Source organism: Scyliorhinus torazame, chromosome 4 (assembly GCF_047496885.1).
Source record: "Scyliorhinus torazame isolate Kashiwa2021f chromosome 4, sScyTor2.1, whole genome shotgun sequence".
In the NCBI taxonomy this organism is placed as follows: Eukaryota; Metazoa; Chordata; class Chondrichthyes; order Carcharhiniformes; family Scyliorhinidae; genus Scyliorhinus; species Scyliorhinus torazame.
This window is the reverse complement of record NC_092710.1, coordinates 124,194,436-124,214,673: the sequence shown is the minus strand read 5'-3', so window position 1 is coordinate 124,214,673 and position 20,238 is coordinate 124,194,436. Positions and strand designations below refer to the sequence as shown.

Below are 20,238 nucleotides of genomic sequence, written 5' to 3'. Positions count from 1 at the left end.
GCGTGGGTCTCACCCCCACAACCCAAAGATGTGCAGGGTGGCGGATTGGCCACACTAAATTGCCCCTTAATTGGAAAAATAAATGAATTGGGTACTTTAAATTAAAAAAAAAATTGAATGAAGTCTGTGCTCAGAAATGTTAGGGTGGAACAAGGTACAAAAAGGAAAAAATAATGTTGGGCTGCTATGGAGCTCTTTGTGTAAACACTGAGGACCCATGAGCAGCAATGCAATGATTCACATATTTATGAATTCAAGACAATGCCAAGCAAGCAGCAACATGAAATCCAGACAGGTCAAATCATCACACCACAGTTCAGAGCAGTTGGAAATTAAATACTTTTTGAGATCAATGGGCGCGATTCTCCACTCCCACGCCGGTTGGGAGAATCGCCTGGGCCGCCAACATTTCCGGGGACGCCGGTCCGATGCCCTCCCGCGATTCTCCCAAGCGGCGGGAACAGCCCGGTCGAGTTTCGCGGGCCGCAGGCCGGAGAATCGCCGGAGATACCCAAAATGGTGATTCTCCGGCATCCCCGCTATTCTGAGGCCTGGATGGGCCGAGCGGCCAGGCCAAAACGGCGGGTTCCCCCCGCCGCCGTCTACACCTGGTCGCTGCAGTTGTGGGTGGTGCGTGAACGCTGGGGGGCGGCCTGCAGGGGGGGGGGGGGGAGGGAGGGGGGATCCTGCACCGGGCTTCACCTGGAATGTGGGGTGGCCCGCGATCGGTGCCCATCGATCGTCGGGCCGTCCTCTCTGAAGAAGGACCTCCTTCCTTCCGCGGCCCCGCAAGATCCGTCCCCCATCTTCTTGCGGGGCGGATTTAGAGAGGACGGCAACCACGCAAGCGCGGGTTGGCGCCGGCCAACCCGCGCATGCACAGATGACGTCCGTTATGCGGCGCCAGCTGCGTCATCTATGTGGCACCGCTTTTACACGGGTGACAAGGCCTGGCGCATGCAGATGACGCGGCCCCGATCCTGGCCCATTGTCAGGGCCAGAATCGGTCGCGACCGGGGCCGTTCCGCGCCGTCGTGAACCTCGAAGGCGTTCACGACAGCACGGCCACTTCGGCGTGGGAGTGGAGAATCCCGACCAATTAGTTTTAAAAGGAGTGCTATTAGTCCAATGTGAGGGGGGATGCTTGGGGAATTTTCTACGCCTGTTTTGCGCCAGCTGGCTGGCCGGCGGTAGGATCTTCTGGTCCCGCCGCTGTCAATGGGAATCCACCCCACGCTGCCAGGAAACCCGCTGCGAGGGCTCGCCGTCAGCAGGACTGGAAGATCCAGCTAGAGAGAACAGCTGAAAAATCCCCCAGTGTATACATCACAGGAATCCAAGGCATGCAGACTTTGATGCAGGGTACAAAGTATCATAAAGTTGCAGAACTCTGAGCAGAGAGACGCCCTAATAGAATTTTGAAGTTGAGTCTGGGAGGGGTTGAGGTAATGGTTTACCACAGGAACTTAAAAGTTCAGAAGGGCACATTTAAAAGAACGATCAGATTAGTCCTCCTTCACTGCGCTTTCCCCGTATCCCTACATTCACTTTTCTTTCAAATAGTCTCCTATGAAGTATACTGTCGAATCTGCTTCTACTATCTTCTGAGGCAGTGCATGCCAGATCATAATTAACTGCAGAAAATTTCACCTCTCGGGCGGGATTTTCCGCCCCTCCCAGGGCGGGGTTTTGGGTGGCTCACCATGGCTGCTGGCGGGATGTTCCGGTCCCGATGTTCATGGCATTTTGTGTGGCCCGCAAATCCCGTCTCCGTCCAATCCGCCTACGGTGGGACCAAATCACCCTTCTGAGTGAAGTGTTGGTAAATCCCGTGTTTTAGACATTTTTCTTGGGTCTGGTTACAAATGCTTCTGCAGGTCTTGTTATTACTTCAGAACCCTTGAAAATTTTGATAACTTTTGTTAAATCGCCCCTTAAAATTCCCTGTTGTAAGGAGATTAATCCCATGTTCTCTAATATCCCACAAATCTGCAGGCCGTTGTCCCCGATATAATTCCAATAAATCGCCTCTCCCATCTCCAAAGACTCGCTATTTATTTCTCTAGAGCGCTGCAAACCCCCAGAGCTACAGCCCACAGGGAACTCGTGATTTCAATATTTATTAGTCTGAATTTGTTTACTTCAGTTGAAAGTGTCCGCAAACTGCAACTGTTTGCAGGGGATGCCCTAGTTCAAGAACAGAATCGGGAAGCAGCCCAAGAGTTATGGGGAAGGCCATGGGGAAACAAAAGATGTCGCAACTGAACTAGGAGGTGCAAGGAGAAAGCTTGCGGGAAATCACTGACAGTTGCAACATCTTTTTTCCCCAATTGCCTTCCCCATGCTCTACAGGATGATCACTTAAACTAGAATTTAGCTCGTCTCAACAGGCTTGCAATCAAATACCACATTCCGAACATTTTCAATGTTGAGTACTGTGATCAATAGATACCGAGACAAAACTGATGTATCCCAAAGTTCAGTTCGTCCTTTCCTTTAAGTAAGTACATTTCTTGCACACACATGGTAGAAAATAGAATACTATCAAAGTTTCATATACTACACTGAAACAAATTAGAAATGATGCACAACTTTTTCAGTTCTGGTCATTGTTAAAATGCCGAGAACTCTCAACATTTTCAATTGATGAATCCATGCCCTAATTGTATGTCTACTTCTTATTCTTTACCTCGTCTTTGGGATTAGTGTTGCCTTCATGTTCATCTTTTTTTAAAAACTCTGCGACAGGAACCATTGATCGGAAAAATACTGCCGGTCAACATCTTGTTTTGACCATCAAACAAGGATACCTATTGTTTAAATGTACCCATGATCTAGAAATACATGACTCTTAGCACACCTATGAGGGGGCATTAAGTTGGATGCAACCTTAACAAATCTCTTGGAATAACAGTGGACACCAATAAGGCTAGTAAAAGGGAATGCAGTGTGAGTTTAATGTATCTATTAGATGTTAAAAACAGTAAATCTCTGGGGTGGCACAGTGGTTAGCACTGCTGCTACACAAATCGAGACTCCAGGATGGTATGTAGCCTCCCTGGTGCAAGGGTCAAGGATGTCTCGGAGCGGCTGCAGACATTCTGGGGGGGGGGGGGGGGGGGGGGGGGGGTGAACAGCCAGCTGTCGTGGTGTACATAGGCACCAACGATATAGGTAAAAAACAGGACGAGGTCCTACAAGCTGAATTTAGGGAGCTAGGAGTTAAACTAAAAAGTAGGACCTCAAAGGTAGTAATCTCAGGATTGCTACCAGCGCCACGAGCTAGTCAGAGTAGGAATGTCAGGAGAGAGAGGATGAATGCGTGGCTAGAGAGATGGTGCAAGAGGGAGGGATTCAAATTCCTGGGACATTGGAACAGGTTCTGGGGGAGGTGGGACCAGTACAAACCGGACGGTCTGCACCTGGGCAGGACTGGAACCGATGTCCTGGGGGGGGGGGGGGGGGGGGTGTTTGCTAGAGCTGTTGGGGAGAGTTTAAACTAATGTGGCAGGGGGATGGGAACCGATGCAGGAAGTTGGAAGGTAGTAAAACAGGGACAGAAACAAAAGGCAGTAAGGGGGAAAGTGTAAGGCAGAGAAGCCATAGTCAAAAATCAAAAAGGGCGACAGTACAAGGTACAGTGACTGAGGGGAGCTCAGTGAATAGGACCAGGAATACGAAAAGAAATAAAACGGGAAGTGAAAACATTAATGGTAAGCGACGCGACAGGTTGTTACATGAAGATATGGATTCAACGACAAGGAAAATTAGGAGAAAGGTTAAGAGGAAATATAACTTAGGAGAGGTTACTGATCGAGGTGTTAAGATTCAGAACAGAGGTAAAAAAGCCAACATAAGTGTACTTTACCGGAATGCTCGTAGTATTCGGAATAAGGTAAATGAGTTGATGCCGCAAATCATCGTGAATGACTATGCTTTAGTGGCCATTACTGAAACATGGTTAAAGGATGGTCACGACTGGGAGTTAAATATCCGAGGGTATCAAACTTTTCGGAAGGACAGAGTGGATGGTAAGGGAGGTGGTGTAGCTCTGTTATTTAAGAATGACATCCGGGCAACAGTAAGGGATGACATCGGTGCTATGGAGGATAAGGTTGAATCCATTTGTGTGGAAATCAGGAATAGTAAGGCGCAAAAGTCACTGATAGGAGTAATCTATATGCCACCAAATAGTAACATTATGGTGGGGCAGGCAATAAACAAAGAAATAACTGATGCATGTAGAAATGGTACAGCAGTTATCATGGGGGATTTTAATCTACATGTTGATTGGTTTAACCAGGTCGGTCAAGGCAGCCTTGAGGAGGAGTTTATAGAATGTATCCGCGATAGTTTCCTGGAACAGTATGTAATGGAACCTATGAGGGAACAAGCGGTCCTAGATCTGGTCTTGTGTCATGAGACAGGATTGATTCAGGATCTCATAGTTAGGGATCCTCTCGGAAGGAGCGATCACAATATGGTGGAATTTAAAATACAGATGGAGGGCGAGAAGGTAAAATCAAGCACTAGTGTTTTGTGCTTAAACACAGGAGATTACAATGGGATGAGAGAAGAACTAGCTAAGGTAGACTGGGAGCAAAGACTTTATGGTGAAACAGTTGAGGAACAGTGGAGAACCTTCCAAGTGATTTTTCACAGTGCTCAGCAAAGGTTTATACTAACAAAAAGGAAGGACAGTAAAAAGAGGGAAAATCGACCGTGGCTATCTAAGGAAATAAGGGAGAGTATCAAATTGAAGGAAAAAACATACAAAGTAGCAAAGATCAGTGGGAGACTAGAGGACTGGGAAATCTTTAGGGGGCAACAGAAAGCTACTAAAAAAGCTATAAAGAAGAGTAAGATAGATTATGAGAGTAAACTTGCTCAGAATAGAAAAACAGATAGTAAAACAAATACATAAAACAAAAAAGAGTGGCTAAGGTAAATATTGGTCCTTTAGAGGATAAGAAGGGAGATTTAATAATGGGAGATGAGGAAATGGCTGAGGAACTGAACAGGTTTTTTGGGTCGGTCTTCACAGTGGAAGACACAAATAACATGCCAGTGACTGATGGAAATGAGGCTATGACAGATGAGGACCTTGAGAGGATTGTTATCACCAAGGAGGTAGTGATGGGCAAGCTAATGGGGCTTAAGGTAGACAAGTCTCCTGGACCTGATGGAATGCATCCCAGAGTGCTAAAAGAGATGGCTAGGGAAATTGCAAATGCACTAGTGATAATTTACCAAAATTCACTAGACTCTGGGGTGGTCCCGGCGGATTGGAAATTAGCAAACGTGACACCACTGTTTAAAAAAGGAGGCAGGCAGAAAGCGGGTAATTATAGGCCAGTGAGCTTAACTTCGGTAGTAGGGAAGATGCTGGAATCTATCATCAAGGAAGAAATAGCGAGGCATCTGGATGGACATTGTCCCATTGGGCAGACGCAGCATGGGTTCATAAAGGGCAGGTCGTGCCTAACTAATTTAGTGGAATTTTTTGAGGACATTAACAGTGCGGTAGATAACGGGGACCAATGGATGTGGCATATCTGGATTTCCAGAAAGCCTTTGACAAGGTGCCACACAAAAGGTTGTTGCATAAGATAAAGATGCATGGCATTAAGGGGAAAGTAGTAGCATGGATAGAGGATTGGTTAATTAATAGAAAGCAAAGAGTGGGGATTAATGGGTGTTTCTCTGGTTGGCAATCAGTAGCTAGTGGTGTCCCTCAGGGATCAGTGTTGGGCCCACAACTGTTCACAATTTACACAGATGATTTGGAGTTGGGGACCAAGGGCAATGTGTCCAAGTTTGCAGACGACACTAAGATGAGTGGTAAAGCAAAAAGTGCAGAGAATACTGGAAGTCTGCAGAGGGATTTGGATAGGCTAAGTGAATGGGCTAGGGTCTGGCAGATGGAATACAATGTTGACAAATGTGAGGTTATCCATTTTGGTCGAAATAACAGCAAAAGGGATTATTATTTAAATGATAAAATATTAAAACATGCTGCTGTGCAGAGAGACCTGGGTGTGCTAGTGCATGAGTCGCAAAAAGTTGGTTTACAGGTGCAACAGGTGACTAAGAAGGCAAATGGAATTTTGTCCTTCATTGCTAGAGGAATGGAGTTTAAGACTAGGGAGGTTCTGCTGCAATTGTATAAGGTGTTAGTGAGGCCACACCTGGAGTATTGTGTTCAGTTTTGGTCTCCTTACTTGAGAAAGGACGTACTGGCACTGGAGGGTGTGCAGAGGAGATTCACTAGGTTAATCCCAGAGCTGAAGGTGTTGGATTACGAGGAGAAGTTGAGTAGACTGGGACTGTACTCGTTGGAATTTAGAAGCATAAGGGGTGATCTTATAGAAACATATAAGATTATGAAGGGAACAGATAGGATAGATGTGGGCAGGTTGTTTCCACTGGCGGGTGAAAGCAGAACTAGGGGGCATAGCCTCAAAATAAGGGGAAGTAGATTTAGGACTGAGTTTAGGAGGAACTTCTTCACCCAAAGGGTTGTGAATCTATGGAATTCCTTGCCCAGTGAAGCAGTAGAGGCTCCTTCATTAAATGTTTTTAAGATAAAGATAGATAGTTTTTTGAAGAATAAAGGGATTAAGGGTTATGGTGTTCGGGCCGGAAAGTGGAGCTGAGTCCACAAAAGATCAGCCATGATCTCATTGAATGGTGGAGCAGGCTCGAGGGGCCAGATGGCCTACTTCTGCTCCTAGTTCTTATGGTGCTGAGAACAATGATCAAAATGGCATGGCAGCACAAAGGCCCATACCTTTTTTATTTTTATAAATTTAGAATACCCAATTCATTTTTTTCCAATTAAGGGGCAATTTAGCGTGGCCAATCCACCTACCCTGCACATCTTTTTGGGCTGTGGGGGCGAAACCCATGCAAACACGGGGAGAATGTGCAAACTCCACACAGACAGTGACCCAGAGCAGAGATCAAACCGGAGACCTCAGCGCAACAAAGACCCATACCTGATCTGTGCAGATGTTTATGTCACTTCTAAATTGATTAGGGCATTTAAAAAATTTTTTTTTTTTTTTTTTTTTTTTTTTTTTTTTTAAAAAGGGGGCTAGCCGTAGTCATTCCCAAAATAGGTGCAGGTTTCATTCCGATATTGAAATTTGGCATTTTGGTCTTTGGTCTGGAGCAACCTGGCTCAGGGTCCTCAAAGGGCCATCTCAAGGCTGCTCAAAAAAGAGCCGGATAGCTTGCCTAGTTTCTCAGAACACCCAGTTGTTATCTTCCCAACTTCGCCATCAAATCAGATTACCTTAACTGGCCACCCGCACACACCCAAGACTTAACCCAAAGCTTATGCACAGGATACAATCTGTAAGGGTCTGGCAATGATCTTTGTTAGAGCCTGCAGCTCAACTGATGAGGCCCGATAGATTTACTTTGGTCATCCAGCCGCTCTGTTTCATCTCATCTGCGCTATGTGCCACTGAAATCGTTCTTGGTGTGATGTGCTGAGGAATTTAATGCCCAAGATTCGGCTCAATGTGCTGTACTATGTTGATCACATTAAATGATCGGTATGTTGTCTGTACCAATCCTGAACATCTCCATCAAGGCAGTTCGAATAAAGTGTCTTTTGTTGTCTTCATGGAATTTATTCAAAAGTAGCTGTGTTCTCTCTGATTCTCCCCATTGATTTGCAGGAAATTGAATTGAAAAACATTGGAAATGTCTGCAGGACATTTTCAGATGGGCACGGCACTCCCCAAGGCTTATGCATCTGATTACAGGCAATGTAATCCGCACATTGACAGGAAATCTCACACCCTGCAGTTGTGGCATCAATATATGCAAAATTGAATCAAATATATTGCCAGTTGTATTCCAAATTAAATCAAAATGGCTACATTTCTCTGCTAAACCTATTGTGTAAAGATTGAAAAATTTTAGGAGATCCAAATCATTAAGCTTGCGGCTTGATTTAAAATACCATGTTTATAAGTTAAGAAACGTCTTCATTCTGAAATAAATCAAGACAACATTTGTGGACATTAAAGGATGCTGGTCCCAGTGTAGAATATATTCTATGTCATTTTTGAGGATCTTTTGCATGTTTAGTTCTATCGCAGTTTGTGCTGCCGTCATTGGATTTTGACTGGAGAAGAATAGCAGTTGAAGTTCAATACTTGGCCTGGTAATACACACGGAAAAGTGAAAAATAGTTGACGGAGAAAGCTTCAGCACACTTGGTATTATCACTTGAAGCCACAATATAAATTATTTCAAATTACAGGAGTAAATAAATGCATGTATTCCTCAGCAGAAAATATGTTGAATTTATTTGTGCAAGGGAAGTGACCGAATAATTGAATGATGACTTGCGTTTGCATGTTTGAGACAGTTAAATACTAATGTTAAAGGGTTTACTTTCACTGCTGGAGATATTTATTGCACATGTAAGATGATAATACAACAGTGTCTGTGGGCCTTCATTACATATTATTACAATTGTTTTGTTTCTACCAACTTCTGCTGATATGTTCAGGTGTGCACAATTTGAATGAACACAAAAATCTGGCTTAGCTGTGAAAGAATCCCTGCAGAAATTCTACCCATCCTCACCCAAGTTTGAAATCTTGACCACTGTTGTTAGCAAATGCCATTTAAGCCTTAAGATTTGTTGCGTTACACCAGAAATCCAACTGATTTGCAGTTAAGATTTAAGCTTTAAAAATACATTTTCCAAATTTGTGTAAGAGACATGTAAAACAAAACCCCAAGTTTAATGATTCTACACAACTCCTCTTCTTCGGCGATCACTGGTTCACGAGTATGACTGTCCACCACTGGTCAGGATTCTGGCATGGTTGATGAGCCCCATCCAAGAGCGTATCATTGACCGCATACTTGGCAGGTGTTCGCGATATAAAACCAATATAGTCCTGTTCACCATATTGAATCGTAGAATCTGTACAGCGTAGAAGGAGGCCATTCGGCCCATTGAGTCTGCAGCAATCCTCTGACAGAGCACCCTACCTAGGCCTAGTTCCCCGCCCTCTTTCCGTAACCCCACCAAACCCAAACATGGTTGGATGCTAAGGGGCAATTCTTGACATGACCAATCCACCTAAGCTGCACATCTTTGGACTTATGAGAGGAAACCGAAGCGCCCGGAGGAAACCCACGCAGACATGGGGAGAACGTGCAGACTCCTCAGAGGCAGTCACCCAAGGCTGGAACTGAACCAGTGTCCCTGGCACAGTGAGAGCAGCAGTGCTAACTACTGTGCCACCGTGCCGCCCCTAGCTGGGTTAAAATGGGCTGCATCAGCTTTTTGGTGCCCCAATTTAATCTGCCATCTAAATGATGTCTGGAAGTGTACAAATATAGGATAACCCTAATTTTTAGGTGGGTGTTGGGTGGAATTTGAGAGGGAAGCTGGGGTAATTCATGTAGGAGGAAGAGAAGAAGTCAGTTGAGATAGGGGAGTAGAAACAACAGAAACAAAAACATCCACGAGCAGGCAGGATGGAGGGAGCAAATGTAGGGAGGTAGTTGATCTGGGAGGAATGAGGTTGTCTTTACACTCCAGAAGAGAGTTTTGAAATAATGCGATGAGTTGGCCATAAAATGGAGATCTAGTATTTATTGCAAAATTCAACCCATGGTCAATTGTATGCCATGTGACACATTCAAATTTATATTTCATTACATGTCCCTTCGCTTTTTTCATCAGATCTGCAGCTAATAATCCCCGATAAGTGTCCAATCAGTTGCAGGAATGAGCCAATTTGTAAAAATTGCTTTAATTCAACAAATAATACAAGCATATAACTCAATGAAGCACTGCTGTATCAGCAAAGCTCAAGTCTGCTTAGGATAAATGTTTTTAAGTGTATCCGTTCAATTGCCAGGGTGGATTCACAATGAAACACACCATCCCTAGGCATAGGGTCCTGACTGACGCCGGGGGCGGGGGAAATGAGAGGGTGTCCCCCATCCTGGAACATTCCGCTGGCCTGAACGACATTTGAAAGAAAAGTGGTGAAGAATGCAGTGCAAAATCAGAATGCATTTGAATGAGAAGCAAGGAGTGGGAGGGAAGGTGGCAAGAAAGAAAAACTTCAAACGGCTGAGTTGGACTTGGACCCTGGCAGCAGGCTGGGAGAAGAGATTCACGCGGTGGGGGGGGGGGGGGGGGGGGGGGGGGGGTACCCACTGAGCACCAAGGAAGAGGCAGCGTGGCGAGCACCAGGTGAGGCAGCGGACACCAGCCTGGCGGGAGGCGAGGTGAGGGAGTAGAACCAAAGGTGGCAGCAGAGTGGACAGAGTGCCCCAGAGGTGAGAGTGGGACTTTGTGAAGGCTGAGTATGTGTGGTGCACAAAAGAGATAATCTTGGATTTCAGCAAAGCAGTCATACAGGCATGTTTTTACAAGTGAAGAAGCAGTGACCAATAAGTGTATTCTTATGGCTTACGCCTTTGCTTTCTTGGGGGTGGGGTGGGGGGGGGGGGGGCAGAACAAAAGGTGAGTGCTGGGCACCACAAACTGTAAATCCACTTCTGTCTATTACTGAGAAAACAAACTACTGAGAAAACAAACTATGCCACATGTGGCAAAACTAACTCTGAAACCTCACAAAAACCTTTTCAAAACTTTGCAATATTATCCACAAATTTCACCGCTTATCTCTGATCATTTTCTTCCTTCTTTTCATAGCATAGACAACTAAAACAGATTATATGACAGATTATATATACCCGGCCAGCTCCTCATGCCATTCAGAACTCTGAGACTGCTTTGCACCTTAGGTAAAGATACAAATGCAATCCATTAAGTAGAAATGGGCAGTTCAGCCTTTGGAAACACTGTCCCAGTTCCCTTGTTTGATGTTTAGCTGTTACTTCGCAACATCTTATAATCAAAGATCAACCCTTCACAGCTAATTTAAAAGAACTCAATTTCCACGAAGTAACTAGAAAAACACAGACTCTAATAAATGAATTATGAGACTACTAAACAAATCATTAAATTAGTCATAAAACCTGGCTGTTGTAGACTTAGAAGATTTCCCACGTCCAGAGACACAGGAGACAAAACACACTCTGGACTCTATTTTTCGTAGCTTGTTTGTCCTGGAGCAGATTGCTAGCCTGAAGCCAGGGCTAAAGTTTGAGTAGCACCATTCTCCATCAAGCATGTCTGAGCAGTTGCTCCCTCTCTGACTGCCCGAGTGTTGGAAGGATTTTGCACGTTGATATTCCCTCAATCTGTTTGGCCGCATTATGAACACTCCTTCTGTGGCCATCAAGTCCTAAGGTGGGACTCTAACCCGGAGCTTCTGCATCGGAGGCAAGGATGCTACCGACTGCCCCTCTAGTCTCCCCCTCCTCTGCCATTTTTCAGAAGACATAAATGCTAAATAATTAGTCATTTACAGGCGGCACGTTAGCACAGTGGTTAGCACCGTTACTTCACAGTGCCAGGGACCCGGGTTCAATTCCCGGCTTGGATCACTGTCTGTGTGGAGTCTGCATGTTCTCCCCGTGTCTGCGTGGGTTTCCTCCGGGTGCTCCGGTTTCCTCCCCCAAGTCCCGACAGACGTGCTGTTAGGTAATTTGGACATTCTGAATTCTCCCTCAGTGTACCCGAACAGGTGCCGGAATGTGGTGACTGGGGCTTTTTACAGTAACTCTATTGCAATGTTAATGTAAGCCTACTTGTGACAATAAAGATTATTTTTATTAATTGGAGTATCCTTGAACTGCCTTTCTGACTACTGATATCTGTTGTTCCAAGCCACGCAGAGTCTAAAAATCACACTATGATCGATACTTTTTCCCTGTAAATGACTAATTAAGCAGAGTTTCATAATATGTACATCTTTTCAGTGTAATGATCTGCACCATTGTTCCAGTAGTTTCTTTTTAAACGTAATTCTGAAAATCAATTGCACCTAATTGTGAAAGCATCAGTTTAAGCATCAGTTTAAGCCGGAGCTTTCTTTCTGTGAAATTAGTTAATTTTTGATTTTAAAAGCTCTTTGGCTGCAAATCAGATACTGACTGGGGCTGAAGATACTGAACTGGTCCTGGATTCTTGTGTTCTTTGACTAGGCATGGTGAAAACACAGCAGGACAAGCCAACTATAGCTTCTGGCAGGTCATCTTCACTGGTCCATTCATTAAGATCTGGGTTAAAACATTGGACACATTTCTTATATTTCTTTTCTACCTCATTCCAACCTGCCAGGAGATAAATTTTACCGTCCAGAACTGTAACCCCAGCAGTACTGACACCAATATGGAGGGGGGCGACATAGCTCCATTGCCCTGTCTGTGGGCTATAGCGTTCAACAGGGAGCACATCAATCCTCTCACCCCGAGCTCCAAGCTGACTTCCACCCAATGTGTACACACAATCTGCAAGGGAGATGGCACAGTGCCAGCCTCTGGGTGTGCTTAGATTAGCCTTATCCTGACAACTGTCTGCTGATGGATCATAGGCACAAACTGAACGGGAATATGCATTATTAATGTATCCTCCAGTTACCAGGATTTTTCCATCTATTACAGCACTGGCATGACAGCACCTCGATACCTCTAAAGGTGTCTTAAGATGCCACTTGTTGGTGGCTGGTACATAGCATTCAATAGAGGCAAGAGGACCATCTGAATTCCTTCCCCCAGTTGCAAAAAGTAAACCATTAAAAACATTTAGGCTGAAATGAGTGCGTCTCTGGACCATGTTTCCCAGATGAATCCAACTGTTGAATCGAGGATCATATCTGTAAAATGAATAAAAAGTGAAAAGATTTGGATTGGATTTGTTTATTGTCACGTGTACCGAGGTACAGTGAAAAGTATTTTTCTGCGTGCATCTCAACAGATCATTAAGTACATGGAAAGAAAAGGGACCTAAAGAAAATACATAATAGGGCAACACAAGGTATATATACAATGTAACTACATAAGCATCGGCATCGAAATGAAGCATACAGGGTGTAGTGTTAATGAGGTCAGTCCATAAGAGGGTCATTTAGGAGTCTGGTAACAGCGGGGAAGAAGCTGTGTTTGAGTCTGTCCGCGCGTGTTCTCAAACTTTTGTATCTCCTGCCCGATGGAAGAAGTTGGAAGAGTGAGTAAGCCGGGTGGGAGGGGTCTTTGATTATGCTGCCCGCTTTCCCCAGGCAGCGGGAGGTGTAGATGGAGTCAATGGATGGGCGGCAGGTTTGTGTGATGGACTGGGCGGTGTTCACGACTCTCTGAAGTTTCTTGTGGTCCTGGGCCGAGCAACTGCCATACCAGACTGCAATGCAGCCAGATAGGACGCTTTATATGGCTCGAATATAATTTTTCTTACAATAGCGTAATAATGTATTTGCAGTCTTAATAATCTTGACTGAAAAGCATGGAAAGGAATAAAAATCATTCAAGATCTATGGAATTGGTTAAGTGTTGAATTACTTTTCAAAATCAACCACCCTCCAGATAGTTAACAGTAACTTTAAAAAGAAAATTTAATTGTTTAATTTTTTAAAAAATAACTTTTAATTTTAATTTACTAATTAATTGATGCAATGTCAGTTAGAGGGGTGCAGTGCTCTGACTGTGAGATGTGGCAGGTCCGGGAGGCTTCCAGCGTCCCGGATGGGTTCATCTGCAGAAAGTGCACCCAACTGGAGCTCCTCACAGACCGCATGGTTCGGTTGGAGCAGCAATTGGATGCACTTAGGAGCATGCAGGTGGCGGAAAGCATCATAGATCGCAGTTATATAAATGTGGTCACACCCAAGGTGCAGGCAGAGAAATGGGTGACCACCAGAAAGGGCAGGCAGTCAGTGCAGGAATCCCCTGTGGTTGTCCCCTTCTCGAACAGGTATACCCCTTTGGATACTGTCGGGGGGGGATAGCCTATCAGGGGAAAACAGCAGCAGACAGAGCAGTGGCACCACGGCTGGCTCTGATGTTCAGAAGGGAGGGTCAAAGCGCAGAAGAGCAATAGTAATAGGGGACTCTATAGTCAGGGGCACAGATAGGCGCTTCTGTGGACGTGAAAGAGACTCCAGGATGGTATGTTGCCTCCCTGGTGCCAGGGTCCAGGATGTCTTAGAACGGGTAGAGAGCATCCTGAAGGGGGAGGGCAAACAGGCAGAGGTCGTTGTACATATTGGTACTAACGACATAGGCAGGAAGGGGCATGAGGTCCTGCAGCAGGAGTTCAGGGAGCTAGGCAGAAAGTTAAAAGACAGGACCTCTAGGGTTGTAATCTCGGGATTACTCCCTGTGCCACGTGCCAGTGAGGCTAGAAATAGGAAGATAGAGCAGCTAAACATGTGGCTAAACAGCTGGTGTAGGAGGGAGGGTTTCCGTTATCTGGACCACTGGGAGCTCTTCCGGGGCAGGTGTGACCTATACAAGGACGGGTTGCATCTAAACCGGAGAGGCATAAATATCCTGGCAGTGAGGTTTGCTAGTGTCACACGGGAGGGTTTAAATTAGTATGGCAGGGGGGTGGGCACGGGAGCAATAGGTCAGAAGGTGAGAGCATTGAGGGAGAACTAGGGAATAGGGACAGTGGGGCTCGGAGGCAGAGCAGACAGGGAGAAGTTGCTGAACACAGCGGGTCTGGTGGCCTGAAGTGCATATGTTTTAATGCAAGAAGTATTACGGGTAAGGCAGATGAACTTAGAGCTTGGATTAGTACTTGGAACTATGATGTTGTTGCCATTACAGAGACCTGGTTGAGGGAAGGGCAGGATTGGCAGCGAAACATTCCAGGATTTAGATGTTTCAGGCGGGATAGAGGGGGATGTAAAAGGGGTGGCGGAGTTGTGCTACTGGTTAGGGAGAATATCACAGCTGTACTACGGGAGGACACCTCAGAGGGCAGTGAGGCTATATGGGTAGAGATCAGGAATAAGAAGGGTGCAGTCACAATGTTGGGGGTTTACTACAGGCCTCCCAACAGCCAGCGGGAGATAGAGGAGCAGATAAGTCGACAGATTTTGGAAAAGAGTAAAACAACAGGATTGTGGTGATGGGAGACTTCAACTTCCCCAATATTGACTGGGACTCACTTAGTGCCGGGGGTTAGACGGGGCAGAGTTTGTAAGGAGCATCCAGAAGGGCTTCTGAAAACAATATGTAGACAGTCCAACGAGGGGAGGGGCGGTACTGGACCTAGTATTGGGGAATGAGCCCGGCCAGGTGGTAGAAGTTTCAGTAGGGGAGCATTTCGGGAACAGTGACCTCAATTCAGTAAGTTTTAAAGTGCTGGTGGACAAGGATAAGAGTGGTCCTAGGATGAATGTGCTAAATTGGGGGAAGGCTAATTATAACAATATTAGGCGGGATCTGAAGAACATAGATTGGGGGCGGATGTTTGAGGGCAAATCAACATCTGACATGTGGGAGGCTTTCAAGTGTCAGTTGAAAGGAATTCAGGACCGGCATGTTCCTGTGAGGAAGAAGGATAAATACGGCAATTTCCGGGAACCTTGGATAACGAGAGATATTGTAGGCATTGTCAAAAAGAAAAAGGAGGCATTTGTCAGGGCTAAAAGGCTGGGAACAGATGAAGCCTGTGTGGAATATAAGAAAAGTAGGAAGGAACTCAAGCAAGGAGTCAGGAGGGCTAGAAGGGGTCATGAAAAGTCATTGGCAAATAGGGTTAAGGAAAATCCCAAGGCTTTTTACACGTACATAAAAAGCAAGAGGGTAGCCAGGGAAAGGGTTGGCCCACTGAAGGATAGGCAAGGGAATCTATGTGTGGAGCCAGAGGAAATGGGCGAGGTACTAAATGAATACTTTGCATCAGTATTCACCAAAGAGATGGAATTGGTTGATGTTGAGTCTGGAGAAGGGGGTGTAGATAGCCTGGGTCACATTGAGATCCAAAAAGACGAGGTGTTGGGTGTCTTAAAAAATATTACGGTAGATAAGTCCCCAGGGCCTGATGGGATCTACCCCAGAATACTGAAGGAGGCTGGAGAGGAAATTGCTGAGGCCTTGACAGAAATCTTTGGATCCTCGCTGTCTTCAGGTGATGTCCCGGAGGACTGGAGAATAGCCAATGTTGTTCCTCTGTTTAAGAAGGGTAGCAAGGATAATCCAGGGAACGACAGGCCGGTGAGCCTTACTTCAGTGGTAGGGAAATTACTAGGAACTGGCTAGGTCATAGAAGGCAGAGAGTAGCAATGGAAGGATGCTTTTCTAATTGGAGGGCTGTGACCAGTGGTATTCCACAGGGATCAGTGCTGGGACCTTTGCTGTTTGTAGTACATATAAATGATTTGGAGGAAAATGTAACTGGTCTGATTAGTAAGTTTGCAGATGACACAAAGGTTGGTGGAATTGAGGATAGCGAGGAGGACTTTCAGATGATACAGCAGGATTTAGATTGTTTGGAGACTTGGGCGGAGAGATGGCAGATGGAGTTTAATCCGGACAAATGTGAGGTAATGCATTTTGGAAGGTCTAATGCAGGTAGGGAATATACAGTGAATGGTAGAACCCTCAAGAGTATTGAAAGTCAGAGAGATCTCGGAGTACAGGTCCACAGGTCACTGAAAGGGGCAACACAGGTGGAGAAGGTAGTCAAGAAGGCATACGGCATGCTTGCCTTCATTGGCCGGGGCATTGAGTATAAGAATTGGCAAGTCATGTTGCAGCTGTATAGAACCTTAGTTAGGCCACACTTGGAGTATAGTGTTCAATTCTGGTCGCCACACAACGATGTGGAGGCTTTAGAGAGGGTGCAGAAGAGATTTACCAGAATGTTGCCTGGTATGGAGGGCATTAGCTATGAGGAGCGGTTGAATAAACTCGGTTTGTTCTCACTGGAATGAAGGAGGTTGAGGGGCGACCTGATAGAGGGTCTACAAAATTCTGAGGGGCATAGACAGAGTGGATAGTCAGAGGCTTTTCCCCAGGGTAGAGGGGTCAATTACTAGGGGGCATAGGTTTAAGGTGAGAGGGGCAAGGTTTAGAGTAGATGTACGAGGCAAGTTTTTTTACACAGAGGGTAGTGGGTGCCTGGAACTCGCTACCGGAGGTGGTGGTGGAAGCAGGGACGATAGTGACATTTAAGGGGCATCTTGACAAATACATGAATAGGATGGGAATAGAGGGATTCGGACCCAGGAAGTGTAGAAGATTGTAGTTTAGTCGGGCAGCATGGTCGGCACGTGCTTGGAGGGCCGAAGGGCCTGTTCCAGTGCTGTACATTTCTTTGTTCTTTGAAATGAGGCTCGGATCTACGTTCAATTATTTGCTCTCCTTGTGACTAACTTTAGTGTGCAGATTCATGGGCAACAGTCATTTGCCCAAGTATTATTTGACTGTGGAGGAGCACTACAAATGCGATTCTGTCCCGAGCAATATCCACATATCCACCATACAGCAACCTGAACTGAGGACTGTGGTTGATTTCTCAAACTCCCTAACAGAGGTACTGACGCCATTTTGAAAAATTATTTTTGTAGGTGTCGCTGGCTAGGCCAGTATTTGTTCCCCATCCTCAATTGCCCTTGTGCGGGTGGTCGTGTTCCCAAATATCTGCTGCCCTTGTCCTTCTAGGTGGTCACGGTACTGGGTTTGGAAGGTGCTGTCGAAGCAATCACAGAATTGTTGCAGTGCATGTTGCAAATGGTACACATTGTTGCCATTGTGCATTGGTGATGGAGGGTGTGAATATTCAAGGTGGTGGATGGGGAGCCATTCATATGGGCTGCTTTGGCATGGATGATGTCAAGCCTCATACGTGTTGTTGGAGCTGTACTCATTCAGGCAGGTGGAGAATATTCCATCTCACTCCTAACTCATGTCTTGTAAATGGGAGTCAGGAGGCGAATTACTCTTTGCAGAATTCCCAGCCTCTGACCTGCTTTTACGGCTGCAGTATTTACATGGCCGGTCCAGTTCAGTTTCTGGCTAATGGTAATGTCTAGGATTTTGATAGTAGGTGCTTCAGTACCTGATGAGCTGTGACTGCGTGGAGTGAGGTGACATGGGCAAGATGCTAAATCAGTCATTTGCATCGTTCTTTACCAAGGAAGAAGATGTTGCCAAAGTCATGGTGAAAGAGGAGATAATTGGGAGGAGGCTTTCGGTACGCTGGTTATGTTTAAAGTTGATAAATCACCACTGCCCAATCAGATGCACGAGAGGATAGAGAGGGACAGAAAGGTGGAAATTACGGAGGCACTGGCCATAATTTTCCAATCCTTCTTAAATACAGGATCGGTGCCAGAGGTCTGGAGAATTGCAAATGTCACACCTTTGTTCAAAAAAGGGTGTAAGGATAAATCCAGCAACCACAGGCCAGTCAGTTTAACCTTGTGGTTGGAAAGCCTTTCGAGATGCTAATTCAGGACATCAGGACAAAAGTAAGAGTCACTTAGATAGGTCAATAAAGGAAAGCACGTATGGGCAAATTTTGTTTCACTAATTTGACTGAGTTTTTGATGAAGTAACAGAGAGGGTTGATGAGGGTACGGTTGATGCAGTGTATGTCGTCTTCCAAAAAGCATTTGATATAATCCCATATAACAGGCCTGTCAGCAAATTTGAAGTCCATAGAATAAAAGGGACAGCAGCAGCATAGATACGAAGTTGACAGAGTGACAAGAAACAGAATGGTGGTTGATGTTGTTTTCAGACTGGTGGATGATATATACAGTGGGGTTCTAGGGGTTGGTGTAAGGACCACTTCATTTCTTGATCTATAATAACCCAGGCATGGGTACGCAGGGCACAATTTCAAATGACACAAAACCTAGAAGGAGAGTGAGCTGTGAGGAGGATCATGATGGACTTCCAGAGGACATAGACAGGTTGGTAAATGGACAGATAAGTAGCTGATGAAATTTAAATAAGTATAAAGTGACACATTTTGGTGAGGGGAGGCAAGATAAAATAAAAAACAATTCTAAAGCAGTGCAGGAGCAGAGGAACCTTGGGAAATGTGCTCACAAGTCATTGAATATGCCAGGATTGGTTTAGAAAGCAGTTAAGATATACGAGTTCAGGGGCTTTATAAGTAGAGGCCAAGGGTACAAAAGCATGGAAGTTACCATCATTCTTTATAAAACACTGGTTTGGTCACAGCTTTAGAAATGTCTCTCATTCTGGGCAGAACACTTTAGGGTGGATGTGGAGGCATTAAGTGAGTTTACAGAAAATACTTTTGAGATTAATTCCAGGGCTGAGGTACTTCAGTTCTGTGGATGGATTGGAAAAAAAATAGGGCTGTTCTCCTTCGAGAAATAATATTTGAGAGGAGATCTGATAGAGGTTCTGGTATCTGGGCAGAGTAGATATGGAGGAACTGGCCCCATTGGAGCAAGAGTCAAGAATCAGAAGACACCCATTCAAAGTACAATGACAAAAGAACTAAAGGCCATACGTGGTGGAACCTCTTTTTTGCCCACAGCAACTTGTTAGGATTGGGAGTGAACTGTCCAAGAGGACAATTCAATTGTGGCTTTCAAAAAAAGGGAATTATATAATTAACCGAAAAGAAAAAAAAAGAAAGAGGGCTACAGGGAAAAAGGCAGGGGCGCAGGACAGGAGAGTCAGCATGGATCCGACAAGCTAAATAGCTTTGTTCTGTGTTGTGACCATTCTATGGTTCAATGAAAGGGATTTCTAGATGTCAAAATTGGGTTTGCTCAGTTCCTCAATATTGACCTTCAAAAGAAGCAAAGAAACATCACTAAAGCTGTGTTTCATATTCCACAGGCTAGTCAAAAGATAAATTTCTTATGTTAAATGTTATAAATAAATATCCCTGTTGTGGATCATTAATTAATGTTGCATTTTTCTAGGTTTGTGGGGCGTTAGGTCTTTTATTAAAGTTTGATATCGAACTTATTTTAACTTTGTAATAGTGGCTTTATTTAGAAAATAAATCTAAGCACAAGACGCACTTCATGACACACTTCACAATTTAATTTATTAATAGCAAAGATAAATAAACTTTTAACAAGATTAATGTTTGTATTAGCATTTGGAGCAGTAACTAATTTTAAAGTTATACTGACAGTTAAAGTTGTACTGACATGATTAATTGAGCCCATTACTGCTGTGTTGACCATCTCTAGACTATGTGGATGAAATATCAGCCATTAAACAATTAAACTTCTGGATAATTACCAAAAAACTCTCTCCCCAGGGCCAAGGAAGGTGCTCTTTCAGGGCTTAATACACTCCTGTTGATGCTTAAACATTGCATCAGAAGTTGGAGCAATG

At 44.9% G+C, this 20,238-nt stretch overlaps 1 protein-coding gene across 1 annotated transcript in view; it reads right to left on the bottom strand.

The window, feature by feature from the left end:
* Positions 1–8,407: 8,407 nt before the first annotated feature.
* Positions 8,408–20,238, bottom strand: part of klhl31 (kelch-like family member 31) — a 44,588-nt gene continuing 32,757 nt past the window's right edge. Inside the window, exon 3 of the mRNA XM_072498584.1 lies at positions 8,408–12,773. Coding sequence (XP_072354685.1) covers positions 12,041–12,773 — 733 coding nt within the window. The 3' untranslated portion in view covers positions 8,408–12,040. The remainder of the gene's footprint in view (positions 12,774–20,238) is intronic.